Source organism: Hemitrygon akajei, chromosome 27 (genome assembly GCF_048418815.1).
Source record: "Hemitrygon akajei chromosome 27, sHemAka1.3, whole genome shotgun sequence".
Taxonomy (NCBI): Eukaryota; Metazoa; Chordata; class Chondrichthyes; order Myliobatiformes; family Dasyatidae; genus Hemitrygon; species Hemitrygon akajei.
This window is the reverse complement of record NC_133150.1, coordinates 30,510,370-30,535,935: the sequence shown is the minus strand read 5'-3', so window position 1 is coordinate 30,535,935 and position 25,566 is coordinate 30,510,370. Positions and strand designations below refer to the sequence as shown.

Sequence of the window (25,566 nt, the reverse complement as noted above, 5' to 3'; positions counted from 1 at the left end):
CAGTCCCTGTCTAAACTCAGGGAGTAGAAGTACAGCCAGGTGATCAGACTTCCTGAAGTGAGGGCTCAGCATAGCATGGCAGGCATTCAGTGGTCCAGTGTGTTGTCTCCTCTGGGATTGCAAGTGATCTGTTGATAGTAACTGCTTAGTGATTTTTTCAGACTGACCTGGTTAAAATCCCCCCAAAACAATGGTGAAGGCATTATGGTGTGTTGTTTCATGCATGTGGAACATTGTGGAAACCAGCCTCCCCTCCATGGACCCCATTAATAAAACATCCCGCATCCTCAAAAAAAACCCTACTCCCTGCTCCCATCAGATAGAAGATATAAAAACCTGAAAGCACTTTCCACCAGAGTCAAGGACAGCTTCTCCTGTGTTGTTACAAGACTACTGAATAGTTCAATAAAATGGCCTCTTGCGTTCGTAATCGACCTCACTATGACCTTGCACCTTACTGTCCACTTGCACTGCGCTCTCTTTAGTTGTTACACTTCATGTTATAGTTTTACCTCGTTCTATCTCAATGCACCATGTAATGATTTGCCTATGGTCACATTTCAACTCCCTTGAGTGGCCATGGAAGAGATTTACCAAAATGGACTAGAGAGAAGGAATATTAGTCATTGAAAAGTTGCAGTTGACCTTTTAGCAGGAAGGAGACACATACAAGATCATGAAAGCTTTTGATACACTAAAAGGAAACCTTTTTCCCCCCCCAGTGGCTGAGGACATTTTTGGAACATAAGAGCAAGAGACAATACAAATAATTTATATTTGTTCTGCAAATTGCTATGACCTGCAATAAACTTCCTACAAAAGGTGGCGGAAGCAGATTCAGCCAGAATGTTCAAAGAGGGAACCAAATAGGCCATGAAGAAAGTAGAAAGGAATAGGGCCAATTGATTTCTGAGAAGCTGACACAAACATGAAAGGCCAAATAGCCAGCCCCTGAGCTTTATGCTATCTTGCTGGTTTAGTGACCCTTGCTGAGAAAAAATACTGGCCAGAGTAGCAGGGATAAATGAGCTGCTCCACTGAAAGAAGATAGCATTAAAGGGTTTTCCTATCCATCCAAAAAATTGCAGAGGAGCCTATTAATGTCCCATCTGCAAAACAGTATTACTGACTGCAACTCAGCACAAACAGAGTCCGCCAGCAGTAAGTCATAACTTCAGGGCCTGTAGAACTAAGATTGATGACGACTGATGGAAATCACAGCATGTATAGCCCCACGTCAGCTGAAAGGAGTCAGCCAAAGCATATGGATACTGACTTTGGAAGAAAGGATTGGAAAAAAAAATTGCAGCTACCCTTCAAACAACCAGCACAGGAAATTAAAGAAAAAAAACACTCCAAGAAATGGTCTGTCACAATGACAAGATAAAAACCTGACTGTCTGATGTCTGCTCTGAAGAATGAATGATGATCTAATTGAGTTCAGTACAGAGCCTCTGGCTGCACACATCTGGAGTACTGTCCAGTTCTAGACAGCAGGAAATATTGCCCTTGGAGAAGATACAGTGAGAATAATATCCTTGTATCTCAGTTGGTACGCAGGATGTGTTCTGAGGAAAGAGGAATAAGCAATAAAGTAGGTGTTATTATTTATAGAGAGATGCATTACTAACAGTGCCGCCCTGCTGGAAACCTGGTGTCAATCCAGGATGATCCATCCCACAGCTTGATGCCTTAAAGGGCTGGTGTTCGGTGGGCCAGCATGAGCAATGTGGTCACTTAGCACTTTGGCAGGCTCACTGAGCGTGGGCTATGGCAACACCTGTTCTATTTATTTCCATCAGCTCAAGTCCTGTGGCTGCCCATCAATTCCTGTTAGACATGACAGAAGCTACCATTCTCCTTCTCTTTGCTTGTGTACTCTGCCCAGCAAGATTTCAACAGAGAGAAATCTCTGGACCGGAGAGGGGTTGTGCAGTGGCACACAGAGGGGTAGATGACAGATTTAACTGCAGTCGAAAGAGAAAGACTGTAGGACCCAAGCAGCCTCTGCTCATGTCCATTTCCGGCCCACACTCACCATAGTTTCTACGGTACAGCCTGCCCAGTCTTGCTCTCTCATGCAACCACTCCATGGCAAACTATGGGGATATTCATTGCTGGGAGAGTGCCAGTAGAGGCCAATGCCACCGCGCAGCAGGATATAGCAACAAGGACTGCAGGGGCTCACACCATGTTCACAGCACTGCTGCACATTGCGTGACCAGATGTCTAATTAGAAGTACAAGGGCAAATGTTTAGACTGAAGGACCAAAGACACTCTAATGAATTAATACTCTGCAGGACAATGCTACGTAGACTCTAGTGAAGTAGGATTTAGAAAGCTAAACTGAGGATAGAGTCCACAATCTTTGTTTTGTTCCAGAGAGTTTAAAAGAATGTGGGATGGCATAATCAAAGTCTTTTAATAGATGCAAGAAATAAATAGTTAACAGAGAAATATTTTCCTAGTTATTTCTGGAACAAGCACATTCTAATACTGAAGTTATGGTTTTAAAGGGTATCAGCCCAATGGGATTAACTTGGTTGTGCATCTTGATCAGTATGGACCAGAAGGGCTAAATGACTCGTTCAGTGCCGTATGACTATGTGCCATTCAGGAATGAATTCGGCAAAATAGAAAAGTGCAATTCTGAAACACTCTCCTTCAAATGGCTGCGAACGATTGAAATTTTCAAAAGTAATACTGGCAGATTTTTGATATACTGTATATGGGAAACAAAAATCCTTTACCGAAAAAAAAATAGGGTCTAAACAGATAGAGAATCTTATTGACATTTGCAAAATCTAGGATTTCAAGGCCATCTTCTGATTCCTCATTCTATCCAGCACTGTATACAGAGGTTAACACTTGCTTTTGGTAGATTCTCTAACAATGCAGCTTGTCACACATTAAGATACGTTCATTGCCAATATAACATTGTCAATAATATTTAAAAGAATGAACAGATATTTATTTGTATAAACTTCTAAAATATTCACTTGTGACAAAAACCATGACCATTTAAATAAAACATGGTTTCAAGCTGTTGAAACAGACACTTTTATTTAACTATCAATAATTCTCCAAAATATTGCTTCTGCAGAAAGCATAGAGATATGGATTTAACTGGATGGAATTGCTCATTATTCCAGGACCCATAATACAAAGCAAAACATTCAGAAGACAAAATAAACTTATCAACATCTAAAGATCAAAATTGCTTTAGAATTGGGGGTCTGAGGATCATCTGCCAAGTGTGATTACTTATCAACCTATGAAGAGCTGCACTAATCAAGTGTCATCTTGAGTTCCCTTCTTATGTGCAGAATATTGTTCTATTAAAGAACTTAATTTGCAGTATGTGCAAAATTAAAGGGGTGAACTTGCACAGGATTTTAATATATTATATTGAGGTCATATATTGGTTTAGTGATATGCATTAGTTAAGCGTTGAGCAAAGACAGCAACTGTGTGCTAATTTTATGTAGTATAGGCTCAATACAAATAAAATCAGATTTAGGCAGTCTACATACAACCATAGTCAGATTTGGAAGCCTAAAATATATTGCCAATCTAAATAGGATATAAACTTTGCAGATTTACACAATTTTTAAAAAATTAAGAGTAATAAAATAATGTGCAAATACATAAACTTCTGGAATAGACTAATGACACAGTAAAACCTGATAAGGTGCAAGAAACCCTCAGTAGATTTTATTTTACTGTTAAACAATAGGCTTAATTTAAGCTATTGAGTAAACTGCCTACAATAAACTAGAACTATACCCTAGAAGAACATAGTCACATGAGATGCAGAAGTTCAACAGTAGACAACGTAATACAATGAGAGACAAAGTTATGGGTAGAAATGCAAGAGACTGCAAATGCTGAAATTTGGAGCAAAAAGCAAGATGCTGGAGGAACTCAGCGGTTCAGGCAGCAGGTATGGAGAGCAATGGACACTCGATGTCTCAGGTTGAAACTCTTTATCTGGAACATCGAATATCCATTTACCTCCACAGGCACTGCCCGATCAGCGGAGCTTCCGAGCATCTTTTGTTTGCTTTACCTATAGGTGTTTTTCAAGACTAAAATGATGCAAATGAGTTGGTGGTAGGAGGCAGCTCAGTGTTGCCACATACTTGGAAAACATTCTGGTACTTAAGATCATAAACCCTAGGGCAATTCAATTCAGCCTAAAGGACTATGTCTGCAAATAACTCTAGGAGTTCTATAATATGCATTACATATGAGACAGATTGGGGAGGTGGGCAATATACAATATGAAAACCTCAATTTCTTTCTTTTTGTATTTACACAGTTTGTGTCTTTTACATACTGCAGTCTTCCATTGACTATATTATGATTATTATTCTATTATGGATTTATTGACTATGCCAGCAAGAAAATTAATCATGGCTGTATATTGTGACATTGATGTACTTTGATAATAAATTTACTTTGAACTTTACTTTGAGGGCAAGGTAGCTGAGTATAGTTGCTAAGATACAGGCAAACAAAGGTCAAATGAAAAATTCTGCGAGTCAAATAAATTTCAATTAAGACAGGACGGTGGTGTAGCTAACAGAAATGAAGCCGCGTAGCTTCAGCGACTAGGTTTGATCCTGCCCTCCAGTGTTACTGGTACATTCTGTAACCATGGGGATTTCCTCTGGGTGCTCTGGTTTCCCCAGACATCTCAAAGAAATGTGAACCGGCAGATTAACTGTGTACTGTAAATTACCTCTTGTACATCAGTGCATGACACAATCTGGGGAGAGTTGATGAGAATGTCAGGAGAATTTAAAAGATGGATTCATCTACGATTAATGCAAATAGGTAGCTAATAGTCAGTGTGGACTTGTCTACCCAAAGTCCCTTTTCCATGCTATTTTTGACTGAAAGAAAAGATAACATTTGCCTCATGTTTTCAAATAGTGGGGTGGGATGTGTGGGGGAATGGCAGTTGGAAAGATACTATGAGGGGCACAAATAGGGTAGGCAGCAGTAAACTTCTCATAACAGGGATGCCGATACCATGAGGATTAAGAGGTTTAGAGAACGTATGAGATGACTATTTTTCATCCAGAGATTGGTATACATTGTCTGAGGTGGCAGTGAAGGCACTGTCAACATCTGAGAATGTCCAGACAAGCACTTGACTATCTGAGGCTCAGAAGCCAAGTGCTGATAAATGGGATTCGTATAGATAGGCGGCCATGGTAGAATAGGCCTGTTTCTGTGCAGTATGTCTTAAGAAATAGCGTTTTCTTTTTTGCTTTGTATAATGCCACTATTATATTTATTCTAAACAATCAACCACACACACTTAGATACAACAGATTCACTAAGATTAATTAATTTGTTTAACAATGTTTTGCCAGTAATAAAAGCAAATCATACTACTGTTTCACAGTGGAACAAACTGGTTTAAAAGGGTAGATTATATGGCAAATGCAAGCTGCTCTCCTTTTACAACAAACATACTGCCAAGACCTTGTCTTTAATCAGAAACAGCGTCACCCGAGGACACAGTCAGACAGCTAAGTTACAGTCTCTAAGTGAGACTTTCAGCAAATATTTATAACCACTCGCTTACTCAGTCTCTCTGGCATTCTTCCAGCTTCCTCATTTATTCAGAGCAAGCACTAATCTGGGAGCAGCTCCTACAAAGGAACCCATTAGGTTAGATTATATTTTAAAATGAACACACGCTTTATTGAATCTTCTGAAAAGCCACTACTGTACTAGGCAAGGCCATTAGTGCATTTCTTTTTTTAAAAAAAGGGTCCTGTGTGCAAAGGTTTGTATTCTTTGTGACTGCCATTACACACCCCTCCAGCTTTCATTTCACTGTTGTGCTGTTTTCTCTTAAAAATCCGGTTAAACTACCTGCAAGTTACAATATGTTTCAGTAATTGTTTTCACTGACTATTTAAGCTGCAAAAATTGTGAGCTACAAAATTAACTTACAAAATTATTATTCACAACCAACTTGCCAGCTAGACATTCAAAGAATTGAATGGAAGTTGATGATACATTCCCCTATTCAGTAAAATACCTCAAACACTGTAGTGCATGAATGTTTAAGGGCATTTATAAGGCAATAAGCATTCTAAGGTTTCTCTTTGGCAAGTCATTGATAATCCAATTGTTCTTCATTCATGTTAATGATTTGGACTCCAGAGAACTAGAAAGTGGATTTCATGATTTTAGCAATATGTGAAATAGTCACCACCTTTTGCTGTAATTTAAAATTGGGTCAGCAAAAACAAAAGTCACTAAATTGGTACACACTCACTTTAAGAATTTATCATGTTTGGATTAATAAAGTTTTAACAATCAAGGGTTATAGGAAAGTGGTGCTGAGAAAGAGATTAGCCATGACCTTGTTGAATGATAGTGCAAGCATAAGAAGATGAATGGCCTATACTTCCCTTTCATATAAACATTACATCACCTCTTGGATAAGGAAAAAAGTCACAACAGGAATTATTCCATTGGCACTTTTGGGGTGGTATTTGTTTGATTTCTGATAATTTTTTGATGCTTCTGCAGCTTTCATTAGTGAAATATTCTGAAAGCACAAGATTAACCCTCCCACCCCCACTTCCAGCTTTGGCTATTGGTGATCAAGAGCTAAGCTTTTCCAGCGTAAGTTAAAGAATGCATAGTTTTTGCCAACTTCATTATATCTAATTTTTGATGAGCTAAGAAGCAAAATGCAGACTGAACAATACTCAACATTGCAAAAATAGCAAGAATTCAGCTGTTTGGATCCTCAAGTGTGTTCCGCCAAGACTGCCGCTGATCTTCTAGGTCGATCTAAATATCCTAATCTCTTGACTCTTCCAATATCCAAAAATCTATCAATCTGTGTAAGCTAAAGATTTTTATCTGTTAACCCAGCCAGTTGCAGAATGAAACGAAGTTGACCCAAAATTGACATTGGAATGCAGTTACGTGCATGATCTTGGAGGCTACTAACCAGACTCGTTTATCCAATCCATTGCCAACTGGACATCCATCAGAAATTGTTCAGCAGTTAAGATACTGCACTGAGGTCAGCTTCTGTTCTTCCATGAGCCACATTTGTGTATTACTGACCAAGCTACGTTAGATTAGATACAACACTGAGTCATGTCATCTGCAGAAATTCTCCAATGACTCAGCAACAGTTGGGTGTATAAAGGGAGGATGGAAGGATGAATACAGGGCCCTGTTGGAGGACTTCGTCAAATGGTGCAAGCTGAATCATTTGCAGCTCAACATCAGTAAGGCAAAGGAGATGGTGATGGACTTTAGGAAGACTAAGCCTGCACTGCTCCATTACTATTGATGGTGAGGACGTGGATGTGGTGAGGACCTACAAGGTGTACCTCAATGACAGACTTGAGTGGAGCACCAACACAGAGGCTGTGTGCAAGAAGGGCCAGATCCCCTCTACTTCTTGAGGAGACCGAGGTCCTTTGGAGTATGCAGGCCTCTCCTTCACATGTTCTACCAGTCTGTTGTCACCAGTACAATCTTCCATGTGGTGATGTGCTGGGGCAATGGCATCAACATGGGTGATGCCAACAGGCTCAATAAACTAATTAGAAAGGCTGGCTCTGTTATAGGAGTCAAATGGACACACTAGAGGCTGTGGTAGAACGTGGAGAATCCTGGCAATTCTGGACATTTCTCACTCTAGTCTACATGCCACCTTGGCTGAACAGAGGAGCACTTTTAGTAATAGATATAATTGCTCTGTTCCAAAGAACGCTATACGAGGTCATTCTTATCCTCGGCATTGTGCTCTTAGTGAGTCAACCTACAACCAGGGAAGTGATGACCGCCTTCCTGTTAGACTGTTTCAGGTAACTTAATTTTTTTTATTTTTTCTTATCTCTCTTCTAATATTTGTATATCTGTGCAACTGTAATGCTACTGTGATACTGTAATTTCCTTTGGAATCAATAAAGTATCTTGTATGATGTTGATTGCAAAACTTTATATGGGGATCTGCTTTGTACTTAAGTAGAACACCTTGGCTCCTTTTTAGAGAACTGATGGATATACACTCTTAACAGACACCCTGAACATAGATTAGCATAAGAGATGCAGGCAGGGTTTTAGGCAATCTCTTGTAAAGGGTAGAAAGCCAACATGTCTAGTACACAAGATAAACCAACAGTTTCCAACTATCCACCTCCTCCCTTCAGTTTTTCAGGTGTTTGAAGTTTTCTGTAACTATTGAACTCCATTAGTATTGTGTACTGAAAATTAAATTCAACTTTTTAAAAATCAATAAGTTGTCTTGCTAGTTGCTCACACAGTCTGCTACATTTTCTTGAAGGGCATAGTGTCCCACACAATCACCAATTTCCAGAATGAATTTGAAATATACTTTCTCTTCCAAGTCTTCCTCTTGGTTTGTTGTTGCCCAGTGCTCGCAATTGTGATTGTCAGCCTATTTAGCATTGCTGTACTTCCAGCTTCCAAAGATTGCTAAGTGTGAAGAAGCAGAGAAAGCCAGAAGTACAAAGAGACAAATTATCAAAAAGTTGCAACACACTCCATTAAGATTTAAATGAAGGCAAGCTATAGCCTTTGGATTCCCTCTGGAGTAATAAAATTCCAGTTCAGTTCAAGTTTAATTATCATTCAACCATACACGAATACAGCAGAACGAAACAGCGTTCCCCCAGGGCCAAGATGCAAAACAGACACAGCACAAGGCACACACAGCAGATTTAAGATAGCAAACCTACAGTCACGCAAAAAAAATAGCTCAAGCTCCTGAGTGACATGTCTTGCAAATTGATGGTGCAGTTCCAGCATTCTGCAGATGAACACATGCATGCAATCCAGCTTGCACTTCCACTGATCAAATCCTGGAACCCAACTTCCAGCTGAGCATGGACACCACGCCACACTGCTTTTGGCATCTCCTCTCCTAGACTACAGCAGCAGGCAAGCCCACAGCCTGAGGCCTAGTCCTCGCTACAAGTGAGGCCGCACAGCTCCCCTGCTATTTGCAGCACTAACAAACAAGGGAAACAAGACTGCAGCATCTTACTTTATCAATATCCAACAGTCTTTTGATTGCAAGAGAAATATCCAAGACAACCACCCACTGTTATACTGCACACTGCCTTCGTGCACTAACTCAAATGCCTTCAATGCCTTCCTGTAGAAGGCAGCAACATGGTCCACATCAAGTCCAGCTCTTCTGCCAACAGGCAGTTTGCTAATGAGGTAGACCTGCAGTAACCAAAGTTCTTAAAGTCAGGGAGTGCACCAGCATCTTATCTGAAATTTTAAAAAGTGCTGCAGAAGCTTGAAGTATTCTGCGCAGTTCTGTTGCCAGATCATGAAAAGGATATAGAGATACTGGAAAGGTTGGTCAAACAAGATTTGAAACATATGTTATCAGAACCTCAAGGTTATACATGTCAAGATGAACAGGCTAGGTTTTCTGGCAAGCAAGGATAGGATTGAGGAGTCCTGTAATTGATGTCATAAAATGTTGATAATGTGGACATGGTGAATGCTCCTGTGCACAGTAAGCAGGAGAAAAGACTGCCCATGAATGATAATCATTAAGAAATCAAGTGGAGGTAAAGAATTTAAAAACCTGTTTGCCCAGAGAATGGTAAAGATGTGGAATTTGCTATCACGAGTAACTGAGCACAACAAATCTGTTAAAAGCATACAGAGGAAGAATGGATGGGATTGCAGATAAGGGATCGAAGAGGAAGGCAGGAAGTATCTGGAGTGGAGTATGAAATGCATGGGATGAATTCTGCATTTAGTATCCAGTTAACACTTTACTACTCAAAGGCTGCAAGGATAAGACCAGAATTTAGAGATTATAACATTAACAGACCTTACTGTCCTTTATCTTTGCTGTGAGCATGTAGATTTAAAGGGAATCTAAGGACAAGCAGTTACTGCAGGAAGGTGGCACTGAGTTAAAAGATTCAGCTGTTACTTTGTTGAACGATGGTGCAACATGAAGGGCTCAGAGCCTATTTGTACTAGTTATTTCATACATTGTGTTCTAACTTGATGTAAGAGGATAAAACATCCAATGATGTATACACACTTTGAAACCATAGAAGATATGGTTCTGATTGCCTTAAGCAAGAAGTATCAAATTCAGCAAGAATGCGCTATATGAAGTTTAGACTGGTTAAGATGCTATTCCTCTCAAGATGCCTTTGTAAGTAATAAAATATAGTCATGTCATATGATTTTAGCAAAACTAAGAGAAACTTGCATCAAGAACAGGAGCAAATCTTGGTTTCCAGCTGGGCTTCCATAATTCCAATTTTTTCTTATTTTTAGAAGGGCGCTTTTGAGAAGTAGTTTAATAATTGGTGAGAGTAATCCATTATAAGGTAGTTGGTAACACCCTTCGCTATTGAGTGGAAATTTGTCAGTCTGCCAGTTTATGCCTGGCAGGTGTTTAGCTTGAGGTGACAGATATTTCAAAGCTCAAATTAAATTTATCCAAGTACATATACCACCTTAAGATTCAATTTCTTGAGGGCATTCATAGTATATACAATGAAGCACAACAGACAAATATGGACAAACAACGTACAAAAGACAAGTTGTGTAAATACAAAAAGAAAAAATAATAATATTAAGAACATGAGTTATGGACTCACTTTCAAAGACTCTATAGGTTGTGGAATCAGTTCAGAGTTGAGGCATATGAAGTTATGCACTCTGGTTCAGAAGCCTGATGGTTATGGGGTAATAACTGTCTTCGAACCTAAGGCATCACCATTACCATTTTGACTGACAGTCAATGCTACATAAGTGGTGGAAGTTTCCATCTGTACAAGAAACAACATCCAAAACAGTACAACTTGTATCCCTACAGACATATACCATCTAGAGACAAGTCAATTAAATATGGAGGTGCTTTGAAAGGGTGGTGTAAAATTTAAAGCAGACACAACAAATTATTTTTAAATGGATAAGGATTTTCTTTACAATTGTTTTAACAGGACCCTTTGCTGGGCATTAGTTCTACACAGTCATTTTATATTTCATTTTACTTTTCAAAATTTGATTAAAAGCAGAAAGACCATAAAGCATTAAACCTTACCTGAGACCGAAAGTTTGAAATGGTTGTAGTTTCTATATCCTTCTTCCCAAGAATTTCCATTTTTACTGGAGTGTTGGGGAAGTTGAAAGCAAAGTAATCCAGAAAGTCTGGCAGGTAGGCTGCTGCTCCATGTATGATGGCCATTACGTAGTGCGCTGCGCTCTTCTCATTTTCACTGAAAGTCAATGCAAGGAACTCTTCAGCAAACCTCTCCATCTCCATAGGAGACAAGAAAGAGAGTTCGTCCATGTAGGCATGGAGCACTGGCGCACCACCATTTGGCTGATGCTCCACATGAATTAAGTGGGCATACTTAGAGGAACCTGTCCGCAAGAATCCTTTCCGGACACAGTAGTCTTTATGTGATAAGTATGGCAACTGTGCACACGAAGGGATGGGACAATGGCTCATTTTCAGGTCCAACCTATTGAGCTCCTCCTCATGCTTAATCGAAGCTTGGTTGATTATACTCGATTCATCAGAAGAACCTTGCCCCAAAGTATCAAGGGCAACACGAGTGAGCCCTGCGCAGGTTGTCTGCACCTCTTTATTGTACATTTTTAACTGCCTTGGTCGTTCACCTTCTCTATGTTTCTTTTTCTTCTTTTTCTTTGTCTTTTTGCCCAAGTATTCATCTGGTCTCCGACTTTTCCCATTTTCATCAGAGCCACCTGTGAGGGAAATAAATGTTAATAGTGCATCAAATACATATAACTCAATAACTGAAAATATTCTAACCCATTAAAACACGATAAGAAAATTTATCCTGTCATTCTATCACACAGGACATTAATACCCTTCTCTTTCATATAGGTGGCCTTACTAAATGAATTGAGGGAAATACTTTCTGGTATCACAACAACTGTACATGGACACAAAGGTCTAAATGGGCTCCTCCCATGCCAGAAATTTCTGTGAAAAATGTTAAGCACTTTGGAATGTTTTGAGATCAAACTAATTATATAAATCCAAGCTCTTTATTGCTATAAACTTTGAATTGTCATTAAAATAGTTGACTGCCTCCCCTTCTCCATTTGACGATTCAATATTGCAAAACTTTAGTTTAAATATTCCTCAGACTAATTTTCCTAGTCCAAGCTGAGTTTTTTTAATGTTAGCTAATGCTTATTACTTAGATTTACCTTATTTTAAACTTTGCTGTACGATGTGACAGGATAAAAGACTGGTCGACTGGCAAGTGGAAAAGTATGGGAATAAAGAGGATCATTTCTGCTTGGTTACCAGTGTCTCGAGGTGTTCCTCAGGATTACTTATCATCATGTTATATGTCAATGATTTGGATGACGGAATTAATAGTTTATGGCCAAGTTTGCGGACAATACAAAAATAGATGAAGGGGCAGGTAGCAGCGAGGAAGCAGGAAATCTGCAGAAAGATTGAGAGAGATTAGGAATATGAGCAAAAAAGTGACCGATGAAATACAGTGTAGGGAGATTTATGGTTATGTACTATAGTGAAGGAATAAAGGCATAGACTATTTTCTAAATGGTGAGCAAATTCAGAAATCAGAGGTGCAAAGGGACTTGGAAGTCCTCATACAGGATTCCTTAAAGGTTAACTTGCAGGCTGAGTTGGTATAAGAAAAGCATTCATTTCAAAATGACAATATAAAAGCAAGGATGTAATACTGAGGCTATATAAGGCATTGGTGAGACCGCACTTTTAAGTATTGTGATCAAATCACAAAAAGAAAATCTGCAGATGCTGAAAACTCAAGCAACACACACGAAATACTGGAGAAACTCAGCAGGCCAGGCAGCATCTATTGAAAAAAGTACAGTCAACATTTCGGGCTGAAACCCTTCAGCAGGATTGGAGAAAAGAAAAGCTGAGTAGTAGTTTCAAAAGGTGGGGAAGAGAACCACAAGGTGACAGGCAAAACCTCCCCCTCTTGCTCTCTCCCCTCCCCCCACCTTTCAATTCTACTCCTCAGCTTTTTTTCCCTCCAGTCCTGCCAAAGGGATTTGGCTTGAAATGTCTACTGTACTTTTTTTCCATAGATGCTGCCTGGCCTGCCGAGTTCCTCCAGTATTTTGTGTGTGTTGTTAAGTATTGTGAGCAGTTTTGGGTCCCTTATCTAAGAAAGGATGTACTGGTTTACAAAAATTATTCTGGGAACGAAAGAGTTAACACATGAGAAGCACTTGATCACTCTGGGTCTGTATTTGCTGGAGCTTAGAAGAATAAAGGGTGGATCTGATTGAAACCCACTGAATACTGAGAGACCTAGAAAAAGTGGATGAGAAGACATTTCCTATAGTGGAGGACCAGAGAGCACAACCTCAAACTACAACAACCCTTTAGAACATAAATGAGGAGGAATTTGTTTAGCCAGAGGGTAGTGAATCTGTGGTATTCATTGCCACAGATGACTATAGAAGCCAGGTCATTGGGTGTATTTAAAGTAGAGGTTAATAGGTTCTTGATTAGTAAGGACTTCAAAGGTTACAGGGAGAAGGTAAGAGAATGGTGTTAAGAGTGATAATACCTCAGTAATGATAGAATGGATGTGAAGGGCTGAATGGTCTAATTCTACTCTTGTCTTATGGTTTTAAGTAGTTTCTCAGCAAACACAGTAAAGAGATTTCAAACATATTTTCTTCTTCATGCACACACCTATGTTTTTATTTGACGGGCCTACTCTAATATTCTTAACAGTTTTATTTAAAGGCTTGGCACTTCAAAAGATCACCTGAAAGAGAATAAAATTCTCTTAACTGGACATGATTTGGCTACAATGCTCAAATGAGGTACAAGAAAAATTTCAGAAAAAGGGTTTCATTATATGACACCAGTAAAAAGAAAATACAAGATAGTTATAAATGAAGACGAATATGTTGTCTCAGGTTTTCAGGTTATAATATTGTGATATACTGACAATGTGAGCATAGAGTGCACCACAATCACAAAGGCTGCAGGAATACTAATATACTGCAAAGCCACCGTGATCACAGAATCCTGCAGAAAGCCATTAATAGGTCTTTACTAAGCCGATGCTCTCGATGGTTTTCGCAGCAAAATGACAAGCATGTTTTTTTCTTTGAAAAAATGTGGGACATTCTTTCCAGATTACATTTACCAAAAGATAATGGCCTCAAAAGATATTGGCACTTAGAGATCAAGTCTTGGAGTGCATCCCATTCTTCCCAAAGTATTCTGCTTCTGAAAAGAGTAGAGACAGTGAGATGTGGATACATTTCAAGGCCTTATATGGATTGTCCAATGGACAGTCATCACCAGCACAACTGCATTGCTTACATTCATAGTGATTTTGGGACAGAAACTCACTTTCTAAAATAGTAGGAAGAAACATGCTTTATTTGCTACTGAAATGATATAGACACTAAAAAATCTTTTAAGTAAAGGAAAATAGTTTGAAATAGCAACCATCTTAAAATATCCCAACTAACCTTTTATATTCAGCATCCCCAGTCCTGAATTAGCTGAATATTATTAATGCCTCATTCTTTAGAAGGTCTCTGTCTGGAAGAGTGGTATTACTAAATGGCAGCCTTGTGCAGGGTATAATTAAGCACAAACTGATATGACAATAAATACCAATTCTGGCTACTCAAAAGGTTAAACAAAAACAAGTGTTTATTACTGAAAGACTGGCAAATTGACCAGCAGAATGATATGGTGTAGGGTAGCAGGACTTAGCTAACTTCCTCAGACAACAAGGTGGGAGGGAAGAGGCATGTGCTAAGATCCCAGTGGTAAATGGAGAAAAAATTTGCAACAAATGTTCTTGTACATCCAATATATTTCTTAGCAATGTAATAACAAAGCAGTACTAAAGTTGAAAGGAAGTCAGTTTTAACTAGATCTGAATATAGTTTTCATGATTCACTGCCTTGCCAAATTCCACTATAACCCTGTAACATTTTTGTTCCCACATTTTGCTGTGATAATGCAGCTATGTCAATTACCTCTTCAGAATCAATTCAGAATAGTGGTAACTGAAGTTATCCACGCTGGCTCAGGAATCTTTTTATAGGTGGAGATACACACGAGAAACCAGTCTGACATACCAAGTCTCTGTCCTCAAAACTGGCTCCAATTTATACTGGCCTCAAAGCTGAAAACTGATCTTGTCACACTTGGTGCTGCGTGGTGCACAGATGTTAGGAAATGAAAAGTACTATGCTGCTGCTTTAGGAGCTAAACTGAAGGGTGGATGATTGACATAGTTATATTGTCATGCATGGCTACATGCAGCAACAAACCCGATACATGGATATTGCTAGATTTGGCTGGATCAAGTGTACAATGACAATGATATTATGATCTGGTGAACAGGATCAACTGACCTCTTTCAATTTTAGTTCCACCTTGTTATTCAGCAAGGCTTATCATCAATCATGGAGGTATTTAAATTCCCACCCTGACCAAACAAAAAAAGTATAATTTTAAAAATTGCCTCATTAAAATGCAGATTGTGGGAAATTTCTCTGATATGGGATAGCTGATGAAAGCATTCACAACCATATTTCAGCTAACAAAGAAAAACTCCCAGACATCCCACCTTTGATCAATTAATAACCAATTTTTTGTTAATTCCAAAATGAGTCATATAAACTTAAAACTTAACTAAAGCACTGTAGGTCTAGTGAGTTGCAGGGAAGCTTATTCCAAATTTGTCTTGATTTTGAAACCAGTTGGCTGCAATGTTCAACAGAGATCAAAGCCAAATATTTGCCATTCAAATCTGGAAAAGTGGGCTCCCTCATCAAGCTCTACAAGAATCCTTAATTTGGAAATTCTAAACACAAGGCAAATAATCGGCACACTTATTTCCTGCTACATGTGGTAGTGAATGTTTCTGGGGCTTTTAATTTTGGCTAGCTATTCCATGGGACTGTGACATTAGAACCTTGGCAACAATCACAATTTGAACCTAATGAAATGTTGGTTCCCCACATGCATTGAAGATACTAACCAATATCATCCTAAACAGAAGTTCTTCAAACCTTGATCTCTGGACTTCATTTCCAGCCTCAAATACATCCAACTCTCATCATTCTACATAGTGACCATTTTTTTCAAATATGCAGCCCTTAAGATTTAGAATTCTTTTCTTAAACATTTCCACTTTTCCCCACCTGAGAGTAATCATCAAATCACAGAACAATGCAGCACGATACAGATCCTGAAGGACGAGTCCAGGCTGGGTACAATGGCCACCTACCTTGTCCTAATTTCCTGTGCCCAGCACATATTCCAAACACCGAACCAAAAGAGGTGGCAGAGGGTTGCACACTCAGCCAGCTCCATCACGGGCATAACCCCATCAAGGAAATCTTCAACAGGTAGTGCCTCAAGAAGACAACACCCTCATTAAAGACGCTCACCATCTGGGACACATGCTCTCCTGTTTACCACCATTGAGAAGGTATAGGAGCCTGAAGATTGTACCTTATATATTTTTAAAATATCTTGTACCATACCGCTACCACAAAACTAATTTCATGATGCCAGTGTTTCTGATAAGCCCATCCCCTCCTGTACCTATCCAAGTGTTTCTTCATTGATATTATTACAGCTACCTCAATCACATTCTGTGACAGTTCACGCTATATACTCAATACAGTCGGGGTGGAAAGGTTGCCTCTCAGGTCCATTTTAAATCTTGCCCTCTGACTCGAAACCTGAGGCCAATAATTTTGGACTCCCCTACCATTCACCTTAAACCTGATTTTGATAGTCATACAAAGCTACTTCTCTGACCAGAGATTTAACTACCAATTTCAAAAGATTCTAATATGTTTCACTTGGTTGAACTCCACATCAAGGTATAAGACAGGTTGCAATTGGCACTCTAGCCTAAAAATGCAACTTAAAAAAGAGCTTATATTGCCACAAAAGTGAAATCTGCAAAGATCTAAGTAATGTTCAAGCCACAGTCTAATCTTGTATGAACAGAAGAACCCGCACATTATTTCAGGATTGCGTGTGGTGTTCAAAGTTTCCCCAGTATCATAACAATACTTACCACTCATCCAACTTCATAAAAAGAAACACACCATAAATAACCATCATATTGCAGGGCTTGATGCATTTCTCACAATACAGAACTATATTGTTGAATTATTTCATTGACTAAAATTTTTTTGCACATCTTTGGGTCATAAAAGATCAACGTACACTACTGACACTGTAGCCCTCAAGTTCATCAAAGTAGAACTCATTCTATGAGTCAAGAAACTACTTTGGCTATAGCAAGTTGAGTTGAATGTACAACACTGTTTGGGTTTATTTTTCGTTCCGTTACCAAGGTACCAAGTGCGGTAGACTTTGACCAGATAACCAGCATAGACAAGAATGCTGCACTGTTACTGAGATCATTACCAGGAAGTAACTGGCACCAACTTTAAACAGTACGTTACACTTTGAAGTCCAATTAAAACACAGCTTGATGGAAATATGGGAAGGGCAAGTTTTGACTTGAAAAAGCAAAACAATTCTAGTGAGATTCGCGCAGCAGCAGTAATAGCAAGAACGTGTGATTTTAAAAAAAGTATATTTGGTACAGATTCAGTGATAATCCACTAACAGCACTACAGAACAACTGAAAGCTTTTAATAAACTAGCCAGCCCCAGTGGTGGAGAATGCCTGGAGTTGTCAGCACAGGATGAGTTCGCCCTTAGTGCACATCAATCAACTCTTTTCCTCATCAACACCTGACTACAAAATAGCTTTAATATATAAAAAAACACTTCATTTTGTTATGAGAACTAGAGAACATTCAACGTTGACTTAGTTTTTGCTATTTTAAGTCATTTTCAATTTGCTTTGGATCTTTACACATTACTAGACAGGTAACATACAAATCTGATTACAATGATATTTTTGAGACCAGCAGCATGTAAAATAGTGTCAGCATTGCAGATTTTGCCATTACCTCTTTACTAAGCAGTAAAAGGACCATTAACGTATAACTCATCCCAACTCCAGCACTTGCATGCAGACAAGGTGCACGCAACAATCCATAAAATAAAAATCACATGGTTATTCCAAGACTGCTCAACCCCCTCTCGTTCAAGGACATATTTGATATTAGACTATGTAAGAAAGCTTGGCATGGTAAATTGCTCCACGTTTTACTTTTCTCACAATTGCTTCCACTCAGTAACACAAGCAGGGTTTAAAAATATAGATCCCCCACCCCCAGCCCCCCCATCTGCAATCAAACTAAAACCACCAGAATATACAGGACATCATTAAAACAGATGCAAATAAGGTTGAAAGAGTACAAAGAACATTTACAATGATGTTGCCAAGTCTGGAGGACCTGAGTTATAAGAAAAGATTCAATAAGTTAGGACTTTATTCCTTGGAATGTAGAAGATTGAGGGGAGATTTGATAAAGGTATACAAAATTACGAGGGGTACAGAAAGGGTAAATGGAAGCAGGCTTTTCCACTAAAGTTGGGGTGGGATTACAACCAGCAGTCAAGGGCTAAGGGTGAAAGGTGAAAAGTTTAAAAGTTACATGAAGGAAAACTTCTTCACTCAGAGAATCATGAGAGTGTGGTATGAGCTACCAGTACAAGTAATGCATGTGAGGTTGATTTCAACATTCAAAAGTTTGGATAGGTACATGGATGGTATGGATTTGGAGGGTTGTGGTCCCAGTATAGGTTGATGGGTGTAAACAGTTTAATGGCTCAGCGTGGACTAGATGGGCAGAAGGGCCTGCTTCTGTGCTGTACTTTTATATGACCCTATGCTTCACAGTGATAATAAGACAAAAGCAAGCAACAAGTTGAAGGATTTTTACGGTGGGTGAGCAGAAGGGTAAAGAGAGAAGATTGAAGTAGCACATTAACTCATGGAAGAAAATTCCAGGAAGAGGAAATAAGATGGAGGCATGGTCTTTGATGATGTCATAGGAATTATAGAGATATCTTAGAGATTTGTAGTCTTATACAGGAATGCGCAAGGCCACATTAAATACAAGGCTAGGAATCTTCAATGAGTCACGAGAAACAGGAAACCAAACAGGAACAGGCTATTCATCCTCTTGTGTTTACTCCACCAAGTGATAACTGAATTGTTACTAATCCCATCCACACAGTTTCACTCCATATCCCTAATATAGCAAATTTAGTAGTATTCACTGTGTTTTATAAACAATTCCATGTTTATATCATTCTTGCATGAAGTATTAACTTCTATCTTAACTTTATGTTCCTTGTCTTACATACTCCATCAGCAGAAAGAAGTTTCTATCTATCTACCCTATCAATGGACTTGGGCAGAATATATCTGAGCAACAATAAATGAATTAGGTATATTATCTAAGCAAGCCCATGACAGGTATCCATCTGATACCTATTTACAGAATGAAAATGCATCAGAAAGACATACAATTCAAGGTGATAAATTTATAACCTTCAAAGCACCTTGCAACTAATGGAGTATTTTTAAATACACTTAATATTGTAGACAGGCAATTTAAGCAGAGCAACTAAATCATTTTTTTTAGGTGCAGTCTTGACTTGGACACAATGAAGAATTCTGCTCTTGAAATAATGGACTGGATGCTTATACACAGAGATAAATAAGGATTTGGTCTACCATCTCTTTAGAAAAGCATCTGACACAGTCATCTTCCATTCGTATTGCAATTAGCTACAACACACCCCCCTCTCCACCCACAGAGGATTTGAAATAGGGTTTAAAGTTCATGACTTGGATGCAAAAGTGTTCTTCATTCAGTTGTGGCAATGAATTTCTGCAGTCCTTTACCAATGACTCCACAGCTAGTCCATGAAATCTTGTCAAGGCCTTCAGTACTACAGGTAGGAACTCACCGCTATATTTTAGGTACCTAAGTGTGAAATGAATTCAGCTTTTGAAATTGTCCTACAAACACAACAATTCAATCAGATTAAGAAACAAATTTTTCTTGGGATAAACATGGCTGTTGGAATGTGTAACTTGGAAAATAACATGATGTCCCACAAAGAATGTTTTGATAATGTCCAATTATATAGATAGGTGTTTGGTGAAGGGTATCTGTTCGTCCAGCACTAAGAAAATCCCCTTGCTCTTTAAAATGGTGATGATTGCATTTGGGCTTTGATGTTGGACAGCCTACCCTCTTGTGCTCCTGTAGTTGTGCCTCTCTCTTTTATTCAGCTATATCATGTCAATCCTCAGCCTCTGTCACTCTATAAAAGAAAGACCCAGCTCAACAAATCTCTCCTGATAACACAAGCCCTCCAATCCAGGAAATATCCTTGTGAATCTCTTCTGCACCTGCTCCATCTCTATTACATCCTTTTAAAAATAAATTTATTATAATTCTGAAAGCCTAAATGCCAAATATAAAACCATAGTTGAAGAATTTTTAGCAATCTTGATTTGTCTGACTTCTGAAACTGGAGCACAAAATCTAGGCTAATTTGCACTATGCAGCTGCAGTAAGGGATTGTTGCAACGCCAAAGGTGTCAGCTTTCAGGCGAGACAATGACGTGCACTTACACAGCAGGTCTACCTCAAAGAATGTCCAACAACAGCTCACAGGTGCATTAGCAAAAAAAAACTGTAATCAAAGGAGATATCACCAAAGAGCAGCCTTGGAGAATGAAGCAGTTATATGGAAATGCAAAACTTACCTGTACAGCTGAAAGACCAACCATTAATATTGGAAAAAATGGAAGTTTTTAATGCACAAGAGGCCAGTATTGGTAAGCTGAGAGACCCTGGAGAATAGTAGAATTGGATGTCACTGATATAGAAAGGAAAGGCAAGAAAACAGGAAACAGGACGTTATAACACTCAACACCTAACTGATTCCAGAACTATATACTTACTTTCAAGGACTCTGCAACTCATGTTCTCAATTTTATTAATTATGATCAGTTTTTCTGTATTTGCGCAGTTTGGCTTCTTTTGCATATTGATTGTTTGTCAGTCTGTGTTTGAGTGCAGCTTTCAACGATTACTAAAACTTGTTTGACTGTAAATGCCTGCAAGAAAATAAATCTTACGAAAGCATATTGTGACATTTGTGTTTCGATAAGAAATTTACTTTGAACTTGAACTTTCAACTTTTTAAAAAAACGAGGAGCCTACAAACTTCTGCCAATAGGATAGCAAACATCATAGTGTTAGTTAACAGAGCTTGATGCTAGATATGGCCAGTAAAATTCACGTCAAGCCTCAAGACGTGGGTGAGGGTATGAGACAGTTAAATTCAAAGCTGAGTGATTTAATGGATATGCAACTTGGCTGTCTTGCTCACGCAGCAGATTCAGTTGGACTTCAAATGAAGGTTCTATTTGGCTTCACAAGTGAGTATTAAAGATTCCAAAATGTAAATTGCAGAACAGGGCTGTTTTCCCTGGTAATCATGCTGGAAGCAAACATACAAGTTGCAAAGAAATCACCTGGGCTCCAAATAGAACCTTTACAGCTTCGTTCCCCCCACACCCCACTCCCCAAATGGGTAAACACTGGAAATACTTGACAGGTCAAACTCTCCTCTCCAGGAGAAAGAGTTCATCCATCAGGTTGATATCCTTTCCTAAAATTGACTCGACGTTCGTTCTATAAGTGTCTTAGTATATGGGATATTCTACTATGGGGGATGTTAATTGGCTAGTCTGAAATGCCCCAGGAAGACATTTTAAAGCCAATCACTGGTAACAGACAGTAACTGCTTTTCCAGTTTAAGGATCATTGCAAGCTGAATTGAATAGCAGCTTTATTTTAAGTAAATCTAAGAAGTATTTAGATTTTTATAGCTTTCTGGAAACTTCTATTGCCACTTGAGTTATAAGCCCATAAATTACGTACAAGGTATACTTAATCCAGCATTTTTCACCTTGTACTCTCTTGCTAGCCTACTTCCCAGCCCTTTAACAGTAAAAATAATTAACAGTACATCTGATAATTAATGAAAGTACCAAGACCATACTTCCAGTCCAACCCTCTTTATCCCCTTTACCAAAATAAACAGTAACTACATATCAAAAGTTACTGAACATCCCAAGCACATGATGCACTATTATGCCTCTTCAAATCCAGTAAATAAACCAAATCTAATGGAGCTCCAGATACGAGCAACAGAGGACATTGTTGTGTACTGAGTTAGGACAGATGGAATTGTCTATCAGCAAAATATCATTACTATTAGAAACACCCATGTTCACTCTTAGCAACATGCCCCATTTCACACCAACTATCCCTATCATTCAGTTTGGATGTTAATCCAAAACCTTCACTATTCCTGACTAAAAATGAAAAAAACACCATCACCATTTTGAAGAGCAAGGGAGTTTTCCCAGTATACTGGACTAACAGATAACCCTAATCAAACACCTAAATACATAACTGGTGATATCAAATCATTCCTGTGGGACCGCTTTATTTTCCCAATTACAGATACTTTACTTTTATGATTCTACACTTTTGGATGTGCAACTGCGAAAAACAACAATTGAATAAGATTTCTTTTTTCTCCATGACTGATCTTCAGTCAATAAAACCACAACCCAAAGAGGCCATTGCCTCTACAGCCAATGCTCATTTTTTTTTAAAACAGATCTGTCACACTTCACAGTGAAAAGTTTATTCCCGAGGCACCAAAATCTCACAGCAAATTACAGCTTCAACCTTACAAATTTAAAAGCTAATCCAGTTACAACCAACTCCAAGATGCACAGCCTAATCCTGTTTTGAAAAATTAGTAAACTTTAAATGTATTTCCACGATCCAATTTAGCAAAGATCAAAATTTCATTTTGTAGTTGGAGCAAAATAATTTATCATAAACGACACAATTTTACAAAAAAATAATAGTCTCAACCATATTTGTCACTAAAAGTCATGCCCCAAAACTGGATGACCAACGCTAACAAACTGAGTTAAATACAGGACAGTCTCCAAATGCAACTAAGGAAACAACTTCGTTTTATGTTGTGCTTTGAACTTCTCAAAGCGCATTGTCGCTGATGAATTTATCTCCCCGTGTAGATATGAAAGCGAACATGACAGTCAATTTAACTTACCGAGATGACACAACCAACACAAGCAAATGATCAAATTTTAGCTCTGAGTGTCGTAGCTTAGCTTAGAAAACTTTATCCCCAATCTTAAGATTCGGTCTGAGAAAAAACACACAAAATCCCCAGTCTTACTCATCAGCAGCGGCTGAGTTTTCAGATGGTTGTGAGCTCAAGACCCACTACTGAAACATGTAACCGATGAAGGATACTGCACTACGGGGAGGTCCCGTCTTTTACGTTTAGAAAGTGAGACACCCGAATGTTTGCACAGACCCCACCGAGGGCTTTAAATTTTCCGCGTGTCTTCAGCAGCTCCACCTAACATATGAAGACCCTCGTACCTTTGTGCGGAGGCCCGCCGTCGCTATTCTCTTTACGCGGCCGGTGCTTCTTCTCCTTGTCCCGGTGTAGGTGCTTATCCTTCGGGTTCCTCGTCTTGGGGAGGGAGGTGCCGCCGGCCGCGAGGGCGGGGGCTGGGCGCGGGCAGGGGGTAGGCCCGGCGGCAGGGATAGAGCCGAGGCCAGGGCCAGATCCCGGCGGCGGCGGCGGACACACCGAGTACACGGCGGCAGGTATACCACCGCTGACATGAGCGGGGGGCGGGTAACGGAGCGCAGGGGCCGAGGTCGCGGGTCCACGCATAAGGCCGTGATGGTGAGTTTTACGGCGCTTGGCGGCAGGGTGTGGGCCGGAGCCCGGACCCGGGTCGGGTCTGAGCCCGGCGGACTCCCGATCCCGCGACTCCTTGTTCGGCGCCTTCAGGCGGATCAGGCCGAGCTGCGCCATCGCAAACCGGCAGTGACGTCTCGAGCTGCCGGAAGGGCCCGACGGAAAGAGTGGCGCGTGCACCGCAGCACGGCTCCCGGAAGCGGGGCAAGTCAGTGGTGGTGGCGTCATAGGACCGGCCGGCCTTCCCCGCAGCGTCGATGAGATACAGCCAGTCGAGGTCCTTCCTGTGGGTATTTACTTAGTTCAATTAAACTTACACCAAAATAGTTGGTTTGAAACTATATAGTTTCAAAATAGTTCGTACCAAGAATGAAATCGTGTTGCAGTGTATTCTCCATCGAGAGTAACTTGCAAAGTGCTGGAGGAATTCAGCAGGTCAAGCAGCGGCTGTGGAGGGAAGGGGTGAGTTAGGTCGAGATATTTCTTCGGTCCAGAGACGTTGCTCCAAGTTCAAATCTACAACATGTTGTTCTCCCTAAATTGGAGGGATGGGGGGTTGTTTTAATCAGATCCACAGTTAACGGGAAACTTCGATCCCCATGTCACACATGTCCCCATCCAGGAACGTTTAAGAAAAGAGACTCCGATAATCCGGCACCCCAGGTTTTGCGCGTGGATTGACCCGAGTTTTTTTTCCCCCTCTCTCCGAGGTTACTCCAGCACACTTCTTTTTCGATGCTGGGTAGTCTTTTAGTATATATTTCCAATGAACAAGGTAAATTTAAAACGATCAGAGTAGGATACAGGGTTTAAAGACGACGGGGCTGAGGAGCGTTTAATGGGGTACAGGACAAAAACTCGAGAAAATCTGCAGATTCTGGAGATCCAAAGGAGAACACACAAAAATGCTGGAGGAACCAGCAGGCCAAGTAGCTTCTTTGGAAATAAAGAAACAGTTGACATTTTAAGCCGAAACACTTAATCAGGAGTGTTGAAGAAGGGGGAAGATGCTAGAATAAAGAACTTGGAGGGAGGGGAAGGAGGTGATAGGTGAAGGTAGGTTGGCATGAGAGGTAAAGGTCTGGAGAGGAAAGTGGACCACAGGAGAAAGGGAAGAAAGAGGGGCACCAGGGGGAGGTGATAGGCAGCTGAGAAGAGGGGAGGGGGGAGGAATGTTTTTTTACCTGAAGGAGAAATTGATACTCATGCCATCAGGGTGGAGGCTACCCAGACGGAATATAAGGTGTTGCTCCTCCACCCTGAGGGTGGCTTCATCGTGGCACAAGAGGAGGCCAGGGACTGGCATGTCAGAACAGGAATGGGAATTGGAATTAAAATGTTTGACCACCAGGAAGTTCTGCTTTTGGCGACTGGAGCAGAGGTGCTTGACAAAGCAGTCCCCTGATTTATGACGGGTCTCACCAATGTAGAGGAGGCCGCACCGGGACCACCAGACACAAAAGACGACCCCAGCGGATTTGCGGGTGAAGTGTTGTCGCACCTGGAAGGACTGTTTAGAGCCCTGAGTGGAAGTGAAGGAGGGGGTGAATGGGCAGGGAACAGGATCCTGTGAGCTGTCTGAGGGAAAGGTTCCTGAAGATCTTAATTAAACGCTGAAAGTACGTTTTCACATTGACGTGCTTTAATGATTGTGGATTATTAATCAATCTGATGGTGGATTATCAGAGCTGTTCTCTATAATGGTGTACCGTCATCAGTTTGCTGTAATTTCTGGAATTCCATATCTGACAAG

The 25,566-nt window shown here is 40.0% G+C and overlaps 1 protein-coding gene across 1 annotated transcript in view; it reads right to left on the bottom strand.

Moving 5' to 3' along the window:
* LOC140717223 (lysine-specific demethylase 9-like) overlaps positions 1-23,988 on the bottom strand; it is a 79,930-nt gene extending 55,942 nt beyond the window's left edge. The window contains exons 1-2 of the mRNA XM_073030551.1: positions 23,486-23,988; positions 11,106-11,776 (exon numbers count right to left, since the gene is read on the bottom strand). Coding sequence (XP_072886652.1) covers positions 11,106-11,776; positions 23,486-23,930 — 1,116 coding nt within the window. The 5' untranslated portion in view covers positions 23,931-23,988. The remainder of the gene's footprint in view (positions 1-11,105; positions 11,777-23,485) is intronic.
* Between the last annotated feature and the right edge of the window lie 1,578 nt (positions 23,989-25,566).